Below are 20,825 nucleotides of genomic sequence, written 5' to 3' on the forward strand. Positions count from 1 at the left end.
TTCAAATTCATTTGGCATTCCATAATTCAACAATATAGCTAAGCAAACACAATGGCATCTAATTCTCACAACTCTTGAATTGCATGAATAGAAAGAATACTACAAAAGACCAAATAGAAAGCTACTTGATACTACAAATAACAGACACACACAACTAGCAGATAAAATATTAGCAACATAAACTTAGTGAGCAAAAATATAAAATATGTCCCTAATTAGTCTCTGAATTTAGTGACAATAAAATTAATTAGAATTCTTTTTCCGACTAACTTTAGTCACCAATTCTATTTGTTTTATTTTTTTAACAATTACACATACCTATAGGGGACAATCAAAAGAGTTTTCTAAGAAACTCATGTCATTGTTCATAGGAAAATCCAACAAGAGCTGCAAAGCAGTGTCTGGTGAATCTTCTAAGTCATTAGAGCTTGATGAATCAGATCCATGAATCATATCTTCAACACAAAACTTATAATTTCTCCACTCAAACTCTTCTTTCACACCATTGCTTAATTGGTTATTAGAAGCTAATTCTGCTGTAACTGCAGAACTAGGACTCTGACAGCAACTAGTTTTGTATTTATTATTATCAGTATCATGTTTGCGAATATCGCGAAATGCATCTCCAACTGCAGAGTTCCATATTCGGAGAAAGTAGTCGGAAGAATCGGTTTCGGAAATGGAATTAGGATTCTTGCTCTTGTTGTTGTTGTTGTTGAAGTTTGATGTGTCTATTGAGAGTCTTGCTTCTGCTTCAAGCCTTGCACTTTCCCATTGAGCCATGTGACGTGTGGAAACTGATGAATGTGAATTGTGATTGGGGTAACTTGTTGATGAAGCTACTGGCTCGTGTGTTTTTGGATCGATTCCCATGCTTTCCAGACGTTTCTTCAAATGTGTGTTCCAGAAGTTCTTTATCTCGTTGTCTGTTCTTCCTGGTAATTGAGATGCAATTGCAGCCCACCTGAAAATTTGTTGAAAAATTTGTTATTAATGAACTCAAAATTAGACTTATCGCATTTAATATGGAAATCTTAAAACATTCTTGTACACTTTAAAGAGTGAACACCTGAGTCGCCTCATAGCTATTGGAAAAAACTCAAATCCCACGTTGAAATAGATAGAACTCTAAAATTGTTTATACAGATTGACACCCCTCACTTTACAAATTGGTTTTGTGATAATGAGTTAAACTCAATCTAAAAATAGCAAGTGATTCCACGAATCTTGAATAGACTCTAACATCATTTTAGAATTTGGGTTGTTCTTAACTCAACCTTTACAAAACCACATTGTTTGTGAAATGAGGACTACCAACCACTTATCAACTCACTTTTTCAAGAACACACTTTCAAGTTTAGATTTAATGATAACGAATTAAAAAGAGTTGGCCACTACCATCTTAACCATGACATCAAAGTATTTGTGATCTATACGGCCACAATTGAGGGTGCATCAACTGTATTTGAACACAATTCTCTACAATATAATGTCCGCGACACGACCGCAACTCAAAATGTTGTTTGTGATAAAGTACTAAATAGATATAATCTATAGAGATCTAAAAGGTCTTTCAGTGTCACAATGATAACAGTAAAATAACAAATATGATTATAGTAGTATTCAACATTTGTTGATTTTATATAGATAAAGAGGATTATAAATTTCAAAGAAAATGCATAAATAGAAAACAAGCATATAACTAAATGCTTAATTGTTTACCTATTTCCTAGGATGGCATGAAGTTGTATGACTAGTTTTTCTTCCTCAGGAGTAAAGGGTCCACGTTTAATGTCAGGTCTAAGATAGTTAGTCCATCTAAGCCTGCAACTCTTACCACAACGAAGAAGACCTGAAAGTACCAAATAATAATCATATAGTAGTAAACATGACAGAATAAAAAATCAATGATTGTTGTTTAGCTTGTTAGACAATTCACAATGGTTATGGTTATTTTAGAACTACAATTGAAATCTACAAGCAAAAGTTTTAGTTAGGAATTACTAATACATAGGATAAAACAGAACCTGTGATCTTGGGGAGTTCATGCCAGCTTCCATGACCACCATTCTTGTTGATATAGTTAGCAAGAATTTCATCCTCTTCAGTAGTCCAAGGTCCTTTCTTCAAACCTTTCTTCTCACAACATGGTGTCCTTCCCATTTTCAACAACAAAGCACATTTACATTCATAAAGTCATAAAGGTGACAACAACAAAATGTAGAATTTTCATTCAACTATTACTATGCTGTTTTTCAACACTAAAGAAACAACTTTTAAGGACTCAAAGTAATGTGATATCATAAATAGGTAACATCATGGATGTTAAAAAGGTGTGTGGGGGCATGCTACTATACTCGTGTCCAAATTCATCATGAGTGGGTTTTTGCTTTATTTTAAATATATATTTTGATCTCAAATATTAAAAAAATTATATCAATAAAATAAATATATTTAATTTATATTATATATATATATTAATTTTTTTTATTTTAATTTTATTTTATATTCAATATTAAAAAGAATATAAGTTAAAATAACTCATAAAAAAATATATTTAAAGACTAAACTAATAACAAGAATTATATATAAAAATTAAAATGATTAAGAAACATATGTATTTACAATTTTATATATTCAGAAATTATAATTGTAACAAATGATAGAGTAATTAAAATGATTATTTGTTAGTGTGAGGTGGCATTATTATTGGATGGGGGGCATGCAAGTTTTGAAAGTGGGTTTAGCAATAAATGCATGTGGTGTAGCATTGGAGAAGTTACATCATGATGATTGAGACAAAGTTTTTGGTTTTCATTTAGCACAGAAGTGGGATGAGAGAGAAGAAGAGCATAGTGATAGCATTAATGGCAGAGACAGAGTGAGAAGAAGAATGCATTAATGGTGGGATTCTCTTGCAGAAAAGTCAGCGTAGGATTGAAAGCCAACACAGACAGTTATTACTAAAGAGAACGACATTAGCATTTATGGAGGGTGCAAATAGTAATTGCTTGTACAGGTTTATTACCAACACTGTCCTACCACAATACATGACATTGGTTTATCTGTTGCAATGGCACATGCGTTGTGGCTATAGAGCCGTTGGATTTTAATGTAGTTAAATTAGTTATTCAAATCCAACAGTGCTGCAGTTATAGTAAAATATAAATTTCAGTTTCAATACTATTGTAGGATTATAGATTAAAACTATGATATACAAGTATTGTTTTATGCATAAATTTTATCATAACACTTGATATAATAGATAACTCCTATTATATTCTATCACACCAAACCATTTCGCTCTATTTTTAGGATAAGATATGATATAATCAATAGCTATTATTAGATATAAGTGTAAAATTATCTTTATTAATAATTTGTATCCATTAAATTCAAATATTTAAATTTATTATTTAATTCTTGTAAAAAAAAATAATATATTACTTAAATTACACTATAGGAATAAATAAGATTATTGAAAATAAAAACTTCAATAAAAATATTTAAAAAATATAATGATTCATATTTATTTATATTTTATTTTAAAAATATTATGCATTTATTTGCTATAGAAGGAAAATATTTGAAGTTGAAGTGATGGTCAATAATGCAGACCCGACAGTCTATGCCGATGTACATTTTCATGTAATAAATGCATTCAAACACTTATGGTTTAAACGAAAGTCATTGGTTTCGATTACTGCCTCCCTTCATTCAAAATCTTTGGTTCTTTTTATGTTATTCTTTTTCTGTTTGATGACAATAAATGTTTTAAAAATCTAACATACGGTGGTTGATACTGGTATTTGTTTTCCAATTCTATTCTTTGTTATAGAATTGATACTAGTATTTAAAAATCTAGCATACATATTGAAACTTGTTATAGAGACTGAAATACAAGTCATTCGATTTCATCTATTTCAGTTATATGGTTGAATTAATGATTCAGTTAGTTCGACCTATCACCCCATAATTTTTTGATTTGTCTAGTTGATGAACGAACAAATTTTAAAACATTGATTGAGATGTGATAATTCGTAAAACAATTATTTTTTTAAATAGTCAATAATGATAATAATTAATTGTCAATTTATGTTAGAAAGAAGAGTTGAATGTATAATCTTCTTGTCCGTGTTTCTAGTGGCGGATTTTTTAGCAGTGGTGGATTTTTTCAAGAGCCAATACAGCATCTTTATATTTTTATTTATTTATTTTTATAAATAATAATACTAAAATAATAGTGATAATGATAGTTTCTTCAAATATTTGTTAATTGTGAATTATATTAATTTAAAATTGTTAATTGTTAATTGTTTTAGTTTAAAATTGTGAACTTAATATGTGAATTGTATTTGTGAATATGGGATTATGAATTGTTTTACTTTGTAAATGTGAGATGTAATCTTGTTTAAATGTGTTATGTAATCAATTTGTATATTTTTTTATGAGTGAGTGATATGATGTTTAATATAAGAAAATTTATGTATTTTTCAAGAAGAAAGTTTTCGACAAAAATGAAAATTATAAAACGGATAAATTTATTTGATTGAAGTGAAACTCTAAAAACTTATGCGAATTGTGTGACTTGTGCAAATTGTAAAATTTGTGTAAATTGAAATTCTAATTTTTCTAACTTGATCACTAAGTATGAATTGTGTGAAACTCTAAAAAAATGGGAAATACGTATACATATTATTTGATTTATATCGACTAATCTGACTTATCTAAATTCTTCTGGTTTCTATAGCTACTACACAAAGATAATTTTCAGCAATGAAGATTATCAAGACAAGAATGCGTAACAAGATGGAGGATGAATTTTTTACTGACAAAATGATGTTTTATATTGAAAAAGAAATAGTTGAAAGCTTTAGTTCTGATTCAATTATCGATCATTTTATGACTTTAGGAGAACGAATGACACAACTTTAATTTGATGTAAATATCTTTTTTCATGAATTATATTTTTATTTTGTAATGATGTTATGTTGAATTTTTTATAAAACTATATGACTTTTATGAATTTCAATTATAGTATTTTGGTTAATATTTGTCGCTCCCTCCAATATTTTATGCAATATCCGCCACTAAAGACTCCAAACCACTAAAGACTTTTTGGTATAGATATACACTTAATGGTTTGTTCTTTTATCTTTAAAAATTTAATTTATATACATTGTCAATGTAAAAAATATTGTATACTATCAATCAATCACAACCGTTAAATTGTTAATAATGTTTGATTTTTATCATTAAACTCAAAATTTAATTGCACTTGTTTCATACATAGAGAAAATAAATAACACGTGAGTGTAATTGTTATGCAATTTCAATGTGAGAAGTTTTAGATTATCTCACAAACATTCAAGAAAATGACTTTAAAGATAATTTGATAAAAATCAAACATCTGTAATAATCGCGCACGGTTATGATTAACTAACAGTATAAAAACTTTTTACACTAACTATATATATAAATTAAATTAATAATACATTTCCTTGCATTTTTTTTAAAATATAACAAAACTAAAAAATAGAATTATAATTTTACACAACTGCACTTATTAATTAAGAAAAACCATATTTAAATATTGACTAAAATAATTCTTAATCGTAATTTACTTACTTTTCTTGTCCAACTGAAAATTATTAAAATTCAGTTACCATGAGAATTAGAGTTTAAAAAAAGTTAAATTAGATAGTATGATTGGAGGGAAAAGCAATCAAGGCTGCATTGAAAATAAAATGTTACTCTTTTTAGGACAAACTTTTTTTTACTTAGTTATTTGGTAAAATTCATGTAACTCTAGATATTGTTTTCAAAATAGATTATATAAAACTACACATGTAATTCTCTAGGTTACTTTTAATTCTATTTATATTAATTGTTGTGAAAAATCATGCTCCCTTCTGACTTAATTATTTCCTTTGTTTTTTTTTAATCGTAACATTTGTCTGAAATTTTTGTTTTTATTTATGTCATTTTCAAAATTCAATCCAACATTAATTATTAATTTATAATAATTCCCTCATTCATTTATTCTGCAAAAAAAATACTCTCAATCATTTATTGCATAAACATAAATATATGAGATGAAATAATAAATATTTATTGACATTATATGAAAATATAAATAATGACATCAAAGTAATAAACTTTATTGATTGTCTTCTTAAGTGTAATAAACCAAAAAAATAATAATTAAAAATGAATGAATAAAGTATAAATAAGAAAATACACTTATTCAACTTAAATATAAGTAAATATCAATTAACCTAGAGAGAAAAATATGTGATAAACTAATTTTATATTATCGTCCAATAAAAATTAAGAATGTAGTGATTAGTTTTAAAATAAATGTTAAAAAATAAGATTTTTTTTTTTAAATATGTTTGGTTAAACAAAAGAGAGAAGAAGGAAGAAGAGAGAGGGGATATGTAGATATGTTTGTTCAATAAGGGGAAGAAAAGAGGAAAGGGGAGTTGAGGAAAGTTTTTATAATTGTGTTTGATTCAAATGAGAAGAAATTTTTTTTAATAGATTTTATGTTGTGTTGTTACTCTCTCCTCCAAATCCTCTCAAAATAGAGGATAACTAAAGGGAGCTCTACCATAAATTTTAGATTGTTCCCTTTTTTTTTCTCTTAAAAATTGAACAAAATATAAAAATTTAAAAATATTATCTCATCCTATTATCACCCCTCCATCTACCTCCAACCAACTAGGTGCGGTTACCTGATAAGATTATACGGCAAGATGATCAACTAGTATTAGGTACATAACCATTTAACTCATTAACCTATCCACATTTCATTGTTCCAAAAGTATTTAATGTTATGAGAAGATGACATTTGAAATTAAAAGTAACTTCAACATTAAATACAAGTAATTATAGTTCTCAATAAGTATAAAAATAAGAACTTTTTTTCTTATAAATGATTACTGACACCATCAAGTACAAGCTCATAGCCCTCTTTATCTTCATGCGAGACAGGGTGACAAGTTTGACAAGAGAAAACAAATACGTTTCGGGTTTCAAAAACATATTGGTTTTTTATTATTACAAGAAAATGTTATAAAGTTTTACTTCCAAAGGCCAAAATCCTTGGTAGTTAGAGCTTAGACAATATATAAGTATTGGTCCATAGTAGACAGCCTATATGAGTGATCCATGTAGAACTTTCCAAAATTGTTACTCCAAAACACTGAGGAGTTTCGATTTCCATAATTTAATTCAGATATGACTTAAACAATTCTGTTAAATTGAAAGGGTCTAAAATGACTGCATTGTGTGTACAATGCTGAAGAAGATTCAAACCCAACAAAAGAGAGTTCAAATGGAAACATAGTATGGTAAATATTTGAGGGGAGAAAATGTGTTACACCAGTCACAAAGAGGGAAGTTTTTAGCCTTATAATCTCTCTAAATACTACTTATGTGTAAATGTAACACTCCAGAGAAATGCATTTGTATTCATTTGTAAAGCATGATATGATACGATAAGTAACATTATAATACACCATTTTATCAAATTTAATATAGAACTAGAAAAAATGGCTTATGAGGAAATGCAAAATGACTCTGCAGGCCCGTCTTCAACCTTCAAACTAAGTTTTTCACTTTTTTCTAGTGAATTGTTTGATAACCTCGAATGTTATCTCTGCATGCCTCGAATTGACACAAATATCAAATACATTACCCCAAAAAAATGCAGATAAACAATCTTCGCAATGAAACATGCAAACATAATACGAGCAACATTGGTGAAAACTCACTCCCATTGGAACAAGAAAATCTTAGGGTGAACAATGACAAATCCAAGACTCAAATGTCGTAATGGAATAGCCAATAGGAAGGGGGAATCACCACAGTAAGTCACATTCCTAAACAGTTTATGGACGAAATGGGAAAATCTAGAGTAATAATAGTTACTAACAACCACAATTGCAAATGCAATCCACAAAAACCCAAACCGGACCCAGCATCTATCATCTCGCATTTAAAAACCAATTATTAAACTTCAGGTCCTAATCCTGTTCCAGGGCTCTTAAAAGCAGAAATTAACAACAAGGGGGTCTAACAATACCCTAACTTCCATAGTGCATCCTCATGCAGCGCATTCACACCTGCTTGCGCGACAGTCACATCAAGCTGTAAAAAAGATACAGAAAAACAATCAGCAACAGAAACAACTACGTGAACGAATCGAAGTCAACAAATCAGTAAAATAACAAATATAGGGTACACAAGTAAAAAATAAAGTATTAGAATAAAAAAACATCTAGTTGGTTAAAATTTGGGTTGGTTCTTATAGAAATGGAAATTAATTTGACTTTTCTAAATTAGGGAAGCATTTAGAAGACAAATTGATTTAAATTACTATATAGTTTGTTAATCAAATTCAATTGATTTGTCAATGAACGGTAACCGTTGCACTTTCCCCTCTTTGCACCCCTTCTCTTTAGAGGAGCCAAATGCAAATATTTGTCTGTTTTATTAATAAAAAAACAGTGAAAGGTAGAGCCAATCTTTCCAGAGAAATAAACTTACAGAAAATTACAAAAAAAAAAAATCATTTTTAGATCACAAAGAAGAATGCCCGTCGTCATAAATATTAATATCACTCACCATTGCTATACACAACAGTTGAGAACACAACCAAAGTATTTACACCAATCACCGACAATAGATAGCCTGGTCAATGAATGGAGGAATTTGTTTTATTTCAGTGCCAAGTTCTTGTTCAATCCTATACCTGGAAAACAAAAAAGTTAAAAGAAACACATCAGAAATCTACAGAAAGTACCTCTGAAATTCATATCTAAGAGAAATACTTACAAATTGAAACGATCCTCATAGGTTATCAAGTTCACTGCTAAACCAAGGTGCCCAAACCTCCCTGATCGACCAACCTACATATCAACAGAACATCCATGAGAACCCATGAAGAGAATCATTATCATGGTAGGGGAGAAGGCAGAAATCAAACATACCCTGTGCAGATATGTTTCTGAGTTCTTGGGAAAATCAAAATTAATAACAACATTCACTGCTTGGATATCAATTCCCCTAGTGAAAAGATCTGTTTCAAAATGAGAAAAACAAAAAATTAATCATTGTGTAAGAATAATAAAAGAGATCTAACAAGCTTTGGAAAAAAAAAAAAAACTAATAACACAAACTATCACTCATGTGTTATGCTCATCTATAGCAGGAGGCAGAACTGTCATTAACATACCAGTACAAACAAGATTCCTGCAGGCACCATTGCGAAAGTCATGAAAAACTCTATTACGGTGGTCTTGCAACATCTTCGCATGAATATAGAAACATGAATACCCTAGTTCTGTGATTTTCTTGGCAAGGAGTTCAACCCGATTCACCGAATTGCAGAAGATGATTGACTGGTTTATTTGCAGCTGTAATAGAAGCTACTATTACAATCATACTCAAATCCCACAAATAATAAAATCCACAATATATTGGCATGGACAACACGTACCTTAGAGAAAAGAGTATTTAGGCAGTGGACTTTCTGCCTCTCCTCCACAAATGCATAATATTGTGTAATACCCTTCAGAGTTAGCTCATCCATAAGGTTAATGATATATGGCTTACGAAGATATCTATCTTTGAAGTCCTTTACAGTAACAGGAAACGTAGCTGAAAACATCAGGATTTGACGGTTTGAGGGAAGAAATTGAATCAGCTGCTCTATTGAAGGCTGGAACTCTGGGGAGAGGAGTTTATCAGCCTGCGAAAGAGAGATGAAGTTATATAAAACTTCATGTCGATATATAACTGACTGTTAAAAGCAATAGTCTTAAAAGTGTCACGTCATAGAATAAACATGTGTAAAGGACACAAAAGTGAAGATATGACATAAACCAGAGATGCAATATGAACAGCATTTGCATCTTGATAGAACACCTAGACCTTATGATACTGGTGATCCAGTGATAGCAACAAATGTGTCCAGGCCCAGCTTTTTCAGAAGGGTTCAGAAAGGGAGGGAATAAAATTCAGTTAGTACCCTCGCTGAAATTCAGGGAGTTTCTTTATTGAGTTTGTTATAAGTTGGAGGGAACGAGAGAGGGCATTCAGAAAACTTGTTAGTAAACAGTTAGGAGAAAAAATTCTCTGGCTAAGAGTTCTTAGAACTCTGGTTTATTTTCTGCATGTTCAGTTTTTCTACCATTGTACGGGCTTTAAGCTCTCATTTCCAGTTCAATAAATCACTGTTTCTTGTCTTAAAATTCTGGTTCCTATCACATCTGCTGCAAACATGACAACACAACATACACTATATAAATTAGTACAATTCAGGTGAACTGTCATTACCATATGTCAAATTCTTTATCCTAGCAGGCCAGACAGAAACAATAGAAACATAACCAGATATCTAATCAGACAATATAAAACATTCCTGACTCTAATCTTAAGTCCTGTTCTAATAAACAATATTATCAAGAACAGTTAAAAATGCTTCTCTACAGACGCTATATAAATTAGTAAATTTCAGGTGAACTATCATTACCTCATCCATGACAAGCATGGAACAATCTTTCAGAACACAGACACCCTTCTTTGCAAGATCCAATATTCTTCCTGGAGTACCAACTAGCAGATGAACAGGTTGATATAAACGCATAATGTCATCTTTTAGACTGGTACCACCAGTTGTGACCATAACTTGAATCTGCAAATGCTTTCCAAGCTCTTTACACACTTGAGATGTTTGCAAAGCCAACTCTCGTGTTGGAACCAGTATAACAACTGCATGGCACGGCAAAACAAAAGGCAATGGTCAAAACATGGGTAGAACATAAAACCAATTTTCATTTATAAACAAACTAGACACGATATAACTAAAAACAATGAAAAAAGAAAGCATGCATCAAGACAACAAAACATATCCTTTGCTATTTTCAAATTACTTTGGCAATTGGCACCACAAACTATCTGTAAATTTTTATGAAATCAAATAGGAGAAGACTTGGTAGGCCATACCACAATTTTGTCAAGTAATTATTAATAAATAACAAATTAACAGCTAACAATGTGAACAATTAATGGATACACAGAAGACTACAGTAGCCTCACATAACTAATACATTCATCACATGTTGATATTCAAACGCATTATCTTCCATGCCTAAAACAACAGCAACAACTTATCCACTAAAAATAAGTCTGTTTAAAGGAATTTCTAACATTTATGGTAAAAATGAAGAAAAATTTCATGTAAACAAAGAGAAGGAAGCCCACCTTGAATAACATTATTATCCTGATCAATTTTTTCCAATGCAGGAATGCAAAATGCAGCTGTTTTGCCAGTTCCATTTTTAGCCCTAGCAAGAATGTCACTACCAGTAAGGGCAATTGGAATGCTTTCTTCTTGGATAGGGGATGGCCTTTCAAAGCCCTTCTCATATATTCCCATTAGCAGCTCACGCTTCAAAAAGTAATCCTCAAACTCATTTCCTTTAGTTGCTGTCACGTCCTGGGTACAAAAATAAACGAAAGATCAAGACTAACACAATGTTAAAATGAGTATCCCCAAAATGATAATATCTAACAGGCTTTGAAAAATATGATGTGGAAATATAACCACAATTGAACATCAAGCATTTAATTTAGAATAGAATCCATAATAATAATATTTAAAAAGTGCGAATGAGTAGAATCTGAGATCACTTCCTTGATTTCTAGACGTGTGAGAAATTATTAACATTTAATTGAAAAGTTTGCAGTTTTACAAGCATGTTTATGCTCTAAATTCTAAAGCCTTAATCATCTCATAAGTGAAAAATGGCATAGCAAATCAAATGAATAATAAATAGAAATCAATGGAGAGGCCATAGAGTACTAAAATTTAAATGACATGCATCAACAAAATGAAAGCTAAAACCAATGCAGAGAATCAACTCCATCAAAAGATGGGTACTGTTCTGACCAAAACATAATAATGCATAATTTACAAAACCAATCACTTGGAATATACGACACGTAGCCTTTAATTGTTCAGAATCATACCTCTGTCCTATAGCGAGTATCAGGTGGTGGAATCTTTAGTCTTGCCTTCCAATCTTGTGAACTAACAAAGGAAATCAGTTGAGAATAAAATTAAAACACATTCTTCGCATTGGGAAGAACTATCTCAGTGACTTTATCCAGCAGTAAAAAAAAATTTACATGTTATTTTCAAATCTTTCATAAAATCATATTAGAGCAAACATCAATCCACACCATACTAGATTTGCAACACAATCAAGCATCCAGGTTTCCTGCTCAAAAGTTGTGTTTCACCAACCTCTTACAAACCATGATAATAACTTTCAAAATCTTCTAAAGCTCTTGATTACATGAAAAAGCATTCTAAACCCTGAATAGCAATTCAGTTCTTCACCAGGTAGGGGAAAAAAAAAACAGAAAATCAAAAATCAATGCACTCTAAGACAATTAGACAGGCAGATTAAGTACACCACAGGAGATTGTCTAAAAAAAGTACACTACAGTAAAGGCAGACAGATCGCTTTTCAACAGTGCAAGAAAGAAAAAAGTGAGCTAAATTTCTCAAACTAACACAATTCCACAAATACCATATCAATAAACATTAACAACAAATATCCCTTTATAAGAGGATAAGCTTCCCACCTACAGTTGCATATCAAGTAACCACTCAAACAAATAAACATCTAATAGATCTCATGTAAGATTCTACTATAAAAGATCCAACACAACAAACTAAACTGTATTCATTATTCCTATAAAAAATGTATCATATGTCTGCATAACACAAACACACATACAAATGTAACTACAAGAAATTAAATTAATCTGGTTAGTCCCAAAGTAAAAACAAAAAAATCAAGAGACCAAAAAGCACCTAGGGTCGGCTGCTTCAGACTGTACAGTCTTCTCAACCTCCTCAACAACGTTGGTGTCAGTACCACCCAACTGGTTCCTTCTCAACCACTGCTGCTGCTGTTGTTGCTGCTGTTGCTGCTGATACTGTTGATTCTGCTGGTAGTGTTGCGGATGCTGATTCTGCATCATGTGTCTCTGCACATACTGTTGTTGTTGTGGTCTCTGTTGAAACCCAGGGTTCGAGTTCAAACCACCACCACCACCTCGCCCTAACCCAATCCCAGGTGGGTATCTCGCTCTATTGTTCATCCTACAGATTCAAAAACAAAAGAATTTCTACCCGAAAAAATGTACAAGAAGCTAAACTCAAACCTAAGAAGCTAGGGTTTCTTCTGGGTCACTGAAAAGGGAACTAGAGCCGAACCCCACGAAACGATGATTTCTCGAAATGGGGTTAAAATGAAAGGCTAAACTAACGAAATCTGAGAAGAAAAAAGTGAAATTTCTACGGGTATCATACAACTACAAGGATCCCCCAAAAAAATTGGGTAGGGTTGGGATTTTGACAGAAAATTTGGAGGAGGAAAATTTGAGGAGGATGAGAGGGTGTTTTGTACAGATCTACAGGTGTTTGAGGGTTTTATTTGATTAGGTTTGAATCGAGAAGAGATTTGTTAAAGATGTGAGGAAATCGAAGAGTGTAATTTTGATATTACGAAATTTGATTTGAAGGGTTAGGGAAAATGGAAGTTTTATTTTTTTTGGGTGTAACGCTTCACTCACTCAGTGACTCTTGTGTTGATTTTGATGGTGTACAAGAATTTCCCACTGTTGTTTGTTCTAACTCGTTGTGTATGACGGGATTTGTGTGTTCCAACGCTTTCACTATATAAAACGCCTTTCGTTGATTCAAATTCGACTCAAATAATAATAATAATTATTATTATTATTATAATAATAATTATTATAATAATTATTATTATAATAATAATTATTATAATAATAATAATAATTATTATTATTATAATTATAATTATTATTATTATAATAATAATAATAATAATTATAATAATAATAATAAATAAAGCTAAATATGTTTAACAGATACCTCGAATTTTATTTTATTTTTTTATTATATCATTTAAGTGGCACCTTAATATTTATGTTATTGTTCGGTTGAAAAAATATCATTATAATATTATACATAATGGTGTTTATATAACAAATTATAAAAATAAACAATTTATAAATATGTCTTTTATGTTTTAAAAAAATATATTTATAATTTTTAAATATAAATTAATTTTCTTTGAGATTCGATCTTCATCATTTACTTCTTTATCACTTTTCTCTTTTACTCCATTTTAAAAAAATTTAAAATTTAAAATTTATAATTTATAATTTTAATAGAAAAACTTAAAGCGTCGATTATGTGAGTTAAAGAAAAATCAAAACAAAAAATTTAATATCCAACAAGATTAAAAAAAAATGAGTTTTTGTAAATAAAGAAAAATCAACTAAAATCATATTATATTGTACGTATATCCAAGAACTAGTTCAAAAGTAAAGAATTAAAAGTGAAATTTAGCCTAATATTTTTATGGAATGTTGTAGGATTTTACTCTGAGTTTGAATTGGATCCAATTATCGGATGTACGAATAATTCATTTATTTTAGTGGATTTCTATTTGTTTACAAAACTCATTTTTTAATTCTGGTTGAAATGATTAAATTCTTATTTTGATTTTTCTTTAATTCACATGATCGACAGATTGAGTTTTTCTATTAAAATTACAAAATATGAGTTTTAGGTTATTTCGAAATAGGATCGAAGAGGAAGATGGTGAATAGGTAAAAGATGAAGATTAAGTTTAAGCGAAAACTAATTTAAATTTAAATGACAATAAGGGTTTTTTTTAAAAAAACTTAAATGATGGTTACTTTTAAAATTTTCTACATGAGCATCAGCAACGTAAGTGACATGTGGCATGTTTCTAACATAACTAATGAAAAAATACATATTTACAAAACAATAGCATAAAAACTATGGTTTTAAAACGAGTGTTATTTAAAAGACCTAATTGGAAGAAAAAACATAAAAGATCTATCCAAGAGCTGAAATTTAACCTAATAATAATATTATTATTATAAAAGATTAAATGCACTTTTAATGTTCTATTTTGTTCAAAATTAACTTTTAGTCCTCTTATTTTTTAAATTGGATTTTTGGTTCTCTATTTTACAATTTATGTGATTTGGTTGGTCTCCTCCATTTTTCAATGTTTTTCTCCTTTTTTTTTTATAAGATTCCGCTTATATTTGTACTAACAAAGACATTTGTAAAACTTTTTCGAATAAAAAATAAAGAATTAATATTATCGATACTCATTTTTTCAAATTTAAATTTATAAATATACAATGTAAATAATAAATGTAAATTTAAATAAATTTAGATAGAAAATATATTATAAATATCATTGACCAAAATTTTTGATAAGTATATTGATAGGTAGGGATGAAAATAGATCAGACCGACAAGATCTATGGTCTAGCTTAAGTTGGGTCCAGGCCGGATCAGACTTTTTTCTTAAACAAATAAGGTCAATACTTCTAAAAAAATCTATTTAATTAAAAAGATTATACTACATTCCACATAATAAGTCTATTAGACCGACCTATTTAAATAAATATAAATAATATTTTTTTTACTACTAAAATTATTATATTAAATTTTAATTTTTGACATCTTTAAATGTATTATTATAAGATATAATTTAAGTAGGATGTATATAAAATCATATTCTTAAAAATGTGATGTTAAATATATTACTTATTCTATTTAATTTTACTGACGTATTAACTTATTAATCTATTTAAATATATGTTTGATTACTTATTAAAAAATATTAAAATAAAATAGGTTTTTAACTAGGCTAACAAGTCATATAAGACATCTATCAAGTTTATACTCAGACATAAAAATTAAGTCTATGACAACAGCACATGAAAGACTTATGTCTTAAATTTATTTACATGTTAGACTCGTTTAGCAAAGTCTATCTCGACCCATCATATTCTCACCCCCTATTAGTAAGTAGGCAACTCATAGTTAATAAGAGTATAATTTGTTATCCAGGTAAAAATCTTATATGGGGATAACTAATGTAATCCCACGCGCCATGCACCGGGAAAAAAAAAATAAAGCTATATATATATATATATATAATTGTGGAAAATACAATAATTCAATTTTTAATTATGTATTTAATTTTTAAAAATAATTTGGTTCCCAGTAGAATGGAGATCAAGTAATTAAGAATTTATTCGAGCAATAAATAAAATTTGATTAATAATTAATTTAGGCAATATTTGAAATCAGGAATAGAGTCCACCTATGATATTAATTACATTGGATACACTAAACTAAATTTTATTCAGTAATTAAATTGAAGCGTGTAATTTTTATTTATTTAAAAAAGATAAATATAACTTATGTAATAGGTAGTCAACTATGAGACATGTTATCGTTTAAATTTATTTATTTATTTATTTAAAAATATTGGATTCATGTGGTGTGTATTTTTTTTAAAGTTTGGGTTAGGTTATCATTTGTATAAATTGAGTTTTGAATAAATTTAACTAATTCAATGTTTTTGTGATCCTATAATAACATAATCATTGATATTGTATTTTAACGATATAGGTATGATATCTATGTGAATTAACCTATATGATTAAATATCATGATATTTATAATCTTATATTTAAAGAGAGATAAATAAATTATAAGTAAAAAGAGAGAGAAATAATGTTTTATGAAGAAAAAAAATGAATAAGTGAGTAGCAAATTATATTCAAAATTTGAAAATTTAATCTATGATCATAACCGTATATATTTAAATAAATTAAATTCAAATAATTTATAATGGTAAATAGTATCGATCGGACAAAATTAGTGACATTTTATATAGTTTGCAGTGTATTTTACAATTAAACTAAAAAAGCAATTTAAAAAACAATTTATATTGTATTGGTAATTGTCCAATTTAAAAAATTATTTGAAAAATTAGTAGGTTCAAAATAAATCACCGAATAAGATGTAACCCCAAAAATCGAACACAAAAATATAGGACTTATTGTTTGACAAAAAAAAAGGTACAAATCTAAAAATATAATCAATAAAAAATGACGTTAATTACACATCTATGATTTGGTGTAAATTATTGTGTTTAAACGAAATGCAGATAATTCATAACAAATTGTGACGACAATTATGTGGCTTGTGTCACGGCAACAAAGAAATCATCATAAATATTAAATTAATTGGTTGGTACTGCTTATATAATGCTCAATTTGATTAGTTTTTCATTAACATTGAAGATTGTAAATTTTAACTTGTAGAGCAAGTTAACAAAATTCTCACAATAACTTATAGAAATGCATTATGAAAGTAATAGCAGGTTTACAATTATTTTATAATTAAAATATTTTATAATCACCGTAATTATTATTTGGTAGTTTAGGATTGAAAATCGATATGTATAGTGGAGTAGAAGTATAGAGAAGTTGAGTAGATATTTTGTTATATAGTAAATTAGAAGGAAAATATGTCGATACATTATTATTTTGAACATGATTAGACGTTGAATATATTTTTAACTCTCTATACTAATATTTGATTTGTCTAAGTGATAAGAGACTCGGTGCCCTTAAAGAACCAGTTAAGAGTTCGATCTTTGACTATTGGATAAGGAAAAAATTCAACTGAGAGATGAAAAACTCGTAATGTTTATGCAACATATTCGTTATAAAAAAAAAAGTTTAAACAAAAATAGGTATGCTTGTATTAGAAAGATGTTATTGATTATTTACAATGATGATGAAACAAAAGCCAAATAAGATTATACTCAAACATGCAATGACTTATATTTAAATTTTATCTCCTCCCCTCCCCTAATCTAATTTTTTTTTCATAAAAAAACATTTTTCCTGGCAACTCGTCTATCTAGTTGATTGAATCATTTGTGTATTAAAATGTTTATAATATGAGTTTTGTACTTTGGCTTTTAAGATGCTAAAGTAGAAAGGATCATATGTTTTCAATACTTTTTCTTTGTAAAAATGAAATAGAAAACACTTAAAGCAAATGAGAAAATAATTTATTCAGATTAAAAACATTATTACATGATGTATGACCCCTCCAACAACATCACTTATGCATACATTGCTATACAATATTATTTTTCATTTAACATCTAATCAGATTTTTCACACAACATCTATTCATATAGTTTTATTTGAACCATAGGCTTTACTTATGTTAGGTATACTTGAAATAATTGACATAATTAAAATACAACATTAGTTACAACATTTACATAATCGTAATGACAAATCAATAAAGGAAATGTAGATATGAAACTGTATGAGTACTATTTTTTACTATCATTTATCAATTACATGGTATGCCCCTTATCACTTTATAATTTACCCGTAGCATCATTCACAACAGAATAATACATTTCAAACAATTTTTTTGATCCAGTTTCAATCAAAACATACGCAAAATGAAAATATTAAAATTTCAAACTACTAAAACATTGTCGATGTTTGTGAATTTCAAGTTCAAATTAAAATAAAGAAGAAATTCAATTGACAAATAATTATTAAATGACTCAATCAATATTGAATGTCATTAATGCAATATATAATTATTTACATTAAATTAAATATATCTTATGAAATGTTTTGTTTTTTTTTTTTGTTGTTTTTTTTTTTAATTTAAAATGCGAAGAATCAATGAGAAAATGAAATGTTAGATATTAGGATTTAGGTTTAGGGTTGGTGTCATGACAATGAGGCTGAGGCTTGTTTTTTTACAATTAATTAGGTCTTGTTTAGGTTATATATTTTTTTTTATCAATTACTCCATATAATTAATAGAAATATAAAATAAGTTCAATTATCTTTTTGGCCTATTAAGTTGTTTTTATATTTTACTTTAATCCATTAAGTATTATAATTTTATTTTGGTCATTTAAGTTATAAACGTTCTATAGATTGATCATTAACTCAAACATTTTTAGTTCTATCATGTTTTTCTCTAACTTGTCACTTTGATCATTTTGTCTAATGCTTATAACAAAAGAGACCTAAGTGTTTAATGTTTGTACCTTAAGAAACTAAAATAGAATTAAAAAATTTGAAGGAAGAAACTGTCTCATGTTTAAAACATAAGGGATTAAAATTAAATAAAAAAATACATAAAAGTATAAAATAAAATAAGCTAAATTACATATGTGGTCCTTTAACTTAATTTCAGGTAACGTTTTAGTCCTTTATCTTTTTTTTCTTCCGATTTAGTCCTTTATTCCTAAAAATATCAAATAAAGTATGAAAATATGAGTTTATTTGAAGATTTGCATTACAAATTTGATGAAATTTGTATTATATTGAAGAATATAATTAAATTTATGAGTTTTTGATTGAATTTTTTTTTGAATTTTTGTATAAAAAAGGATATCATTGTTGAAATTTTAAAACATAAAATATCAAATTGTCACTTAAAATTAAAATAAAGGACCAAGTCGGAAAAAAAAAAGATAAAGGACTAAAACGTTACCCGAAATTAAGTTAAAGAACCACGAATGTAATTTAGCCAATAAAATATAAAAATAACTTAAAGGACTAAAAGTGAAATATAAAATTAACTCAAAGAAAAGTATAATTTAAATTATAAAAATAAAAGAGCATAAACTTTTATAAAAAATAAAATAAAATAGTAAATTAGAGTAGTTTTGTAGTAGGGTATTGATGTATGTATAGAATAATTAAATTATGTTTGTGGTTGTAGTTGTTGTTGTTATTATTATTATTATTATTATTATTATTATTATTATTATTATTATTATTATTATTAAAGTTTTCAGTATTAAGTTTTTTCTTGACAATTTTGTTTTCAAATTTAGTTACAAAATATAAATAAATAAAAAATAGAAATCAAGAGAGGAAATTAATTAGCATTAAATACAACAAATTAATGTTTTCAAATATGAATTATGCTAATAATTTTTGAATTTGAATATTGTATGAATTATTTAATGTTATTAATGACTACATAATATGTTTTCTTAGTGTATGTTAACTTGAGAGTTGAGTTTTGTAGAGCTAAGTCTATATTTTTTTACAATTTAAATTTTATTTAATTGTAGTTTTAGTCTTCTATCTTTATTGATTCACGAAATTGGTCAACATATTTTAAAAGTCTGACAATTTTGATTCCTCCGTATGATTTTTAACTAAAATTGACAATGTGACATGTTTTAAATAACGTAATATAAAATAATTAACACCCATAAAATCAAAATAAAAATTGTAAAAACTTAACTTTCAACTTTAATTTTTTTTCTTCATATTTGTAATTTAATTAATGACATATAAATAATTAATATATCTAGATGATTTTATATCATAAAATTACATCTCGAGTCATTTAAAATTTGTTAAATTGTTATTTTTTAGTTAAAAAATATGAGGGAGAGACTAAAGCTGTTCGACTTTTAAAATAAGATAACCAATTTCGTGAATTGATAAAAATAGATTGACAAAAACTGCAATTATGTAAAAAAAATGTAGCTATTTGTAAAATATTATTATTATTTGGAAAATGTAGCTGTCGACTTTTAAAATATTATTATTATTATTTAAAATGTAGCTATTTGTAAAAAAATAAAATTATACCATCTAAAAATTTAAAATTTCCATGATCATCAATGATTTGATTTGAGATCATTGCATGATAAAAAAATGGTTATATTTGTTTTCAAAACAATCAATTTTATATTAATACCGTTAATAATTAAATTATATTGATGGTGGAAATTTAATCTTTCACTTTCTTTAACTCATATACCCCAATCACCAAACTAACTTTATGAATATGAAATCTGAAT

General features: G+C 27.9%; 2 protein-coding genes across 2 annotated transcripts; both read right to left on the bottom strand.

The window, feature by feature from the left end:
- Positions 1-52: 52 nt before the first annotated feature.
- Positions 53-2,291, bottom strand: LOC101498025 (transcription factor MYB17-like). The gene is made up of 3 exons (XM_004492654.4): positions 2,028-2,291; positions 1,723-1,852; positions 53-964 (listed from the first exon to the last, which is right to left on the bottom strand). The coding sequence occupies exons 1-3, from the start codon at positions 2,161-2,163 to the stop codon at positions 319-321; spliced, it is 912 nt and encodes a 303-aa protein (XP_004492711.1). The 5' UTR covers positions 2,164-2,291; the 3' UTR covers positions 53-318.
- Positions 2,292-7,763: 5,472 nt separating this feature from the next.
- On the bottom strand, positions 7,764-13,323 carry LOC101498356 (DEAD-box ATP-dependent RNA helicase 8). Its single transcript, XM_004492655.4, has 10 exons — positions 12,893-13,323; positions 12,040-12,100; positions 11,272-11,506; positions 10,541-10,779; positions 9,506-9,757; positions 9,242-9,422; positions 8,997-9,085; positions 8,842-8,915; positions 8,632-8,758; positions 7,764-8,154 (listed from the first exon to the last, which is right to left on the bottom strand). Exons 1-9 carry the CDS (start codon positions 13,180-13,182, stop codon positions 8,680-8,682), a joined length of 1,500 nt encoding a protein of 499 aa, XP_004492712.1. The 5' UTR covers positions 13,183-13,323; the 3' UTR covers positions 7,764-8,154; positions 8,632-8,679.
- Positions 13,324-20,825: the final 7,502 nt, after the last annotated feature.

This window comes from Cicer arietinum, chromosome 3 (genome assembly GCF_000331145.2).
Source record: "Cicer arietinum cultivar CDC Frontier isolate Library 1 chromosome 3, Cicar.CDCFrontier_v2.0, whole genome shotgun sequence".
NCBI lineage: Eukaryota > Viridiplantae > Streptophyta > Magnoliopsida > Fabales > Fabaceae > Cicer > Cicer arietinum.

Bases quoted from the DNA above. Each gene is read 5' to 3' on its own strand.
- LOC101498025 (XM_004492654.4), bottom strand. From the start codon at position 2,163: ATGGGAAGGACACCATGTTGTGAGAAGAAAGGTTTGAAGAAAGGACCT. The intron at 1,853-2,027 runs GTTCTGTTTTAT...TGGTACTTTCAG, and splicing joins TGAACTCCCCAAGATCACAG to GTCTTCTTCGTTGTGGTAAG. The intron at 965-1,722 runs GTAAACAATTAA...ACAAATTTTCAG, and splicing joins CATGCCATCCTAGGAAATAG to GTGGGCTGCAATTGCATCTC.
- LOC101498356 (XM_004492655.4), bottom strand. From the start codon at position 13,182: ATGAACAATAGAGCGAGATACCCACCTGGGATTGGGTTAGGGCGAGGT. The intron at 12,101-12,892 runs GTGCTTTTTGGT...TTCCTTTGTTAG, and splicing joins TCTGAAGCAGCCGACCCTAG to TTCACAAGATTGGAAGGCAA. The intron at 9,423-9,505 runs GTACGTGTTGTC...CTTCTATTACAG, and splicing joins TAAATACTCTTTTCTCTAAG to CTGCAAATAAACCAGTCAAT.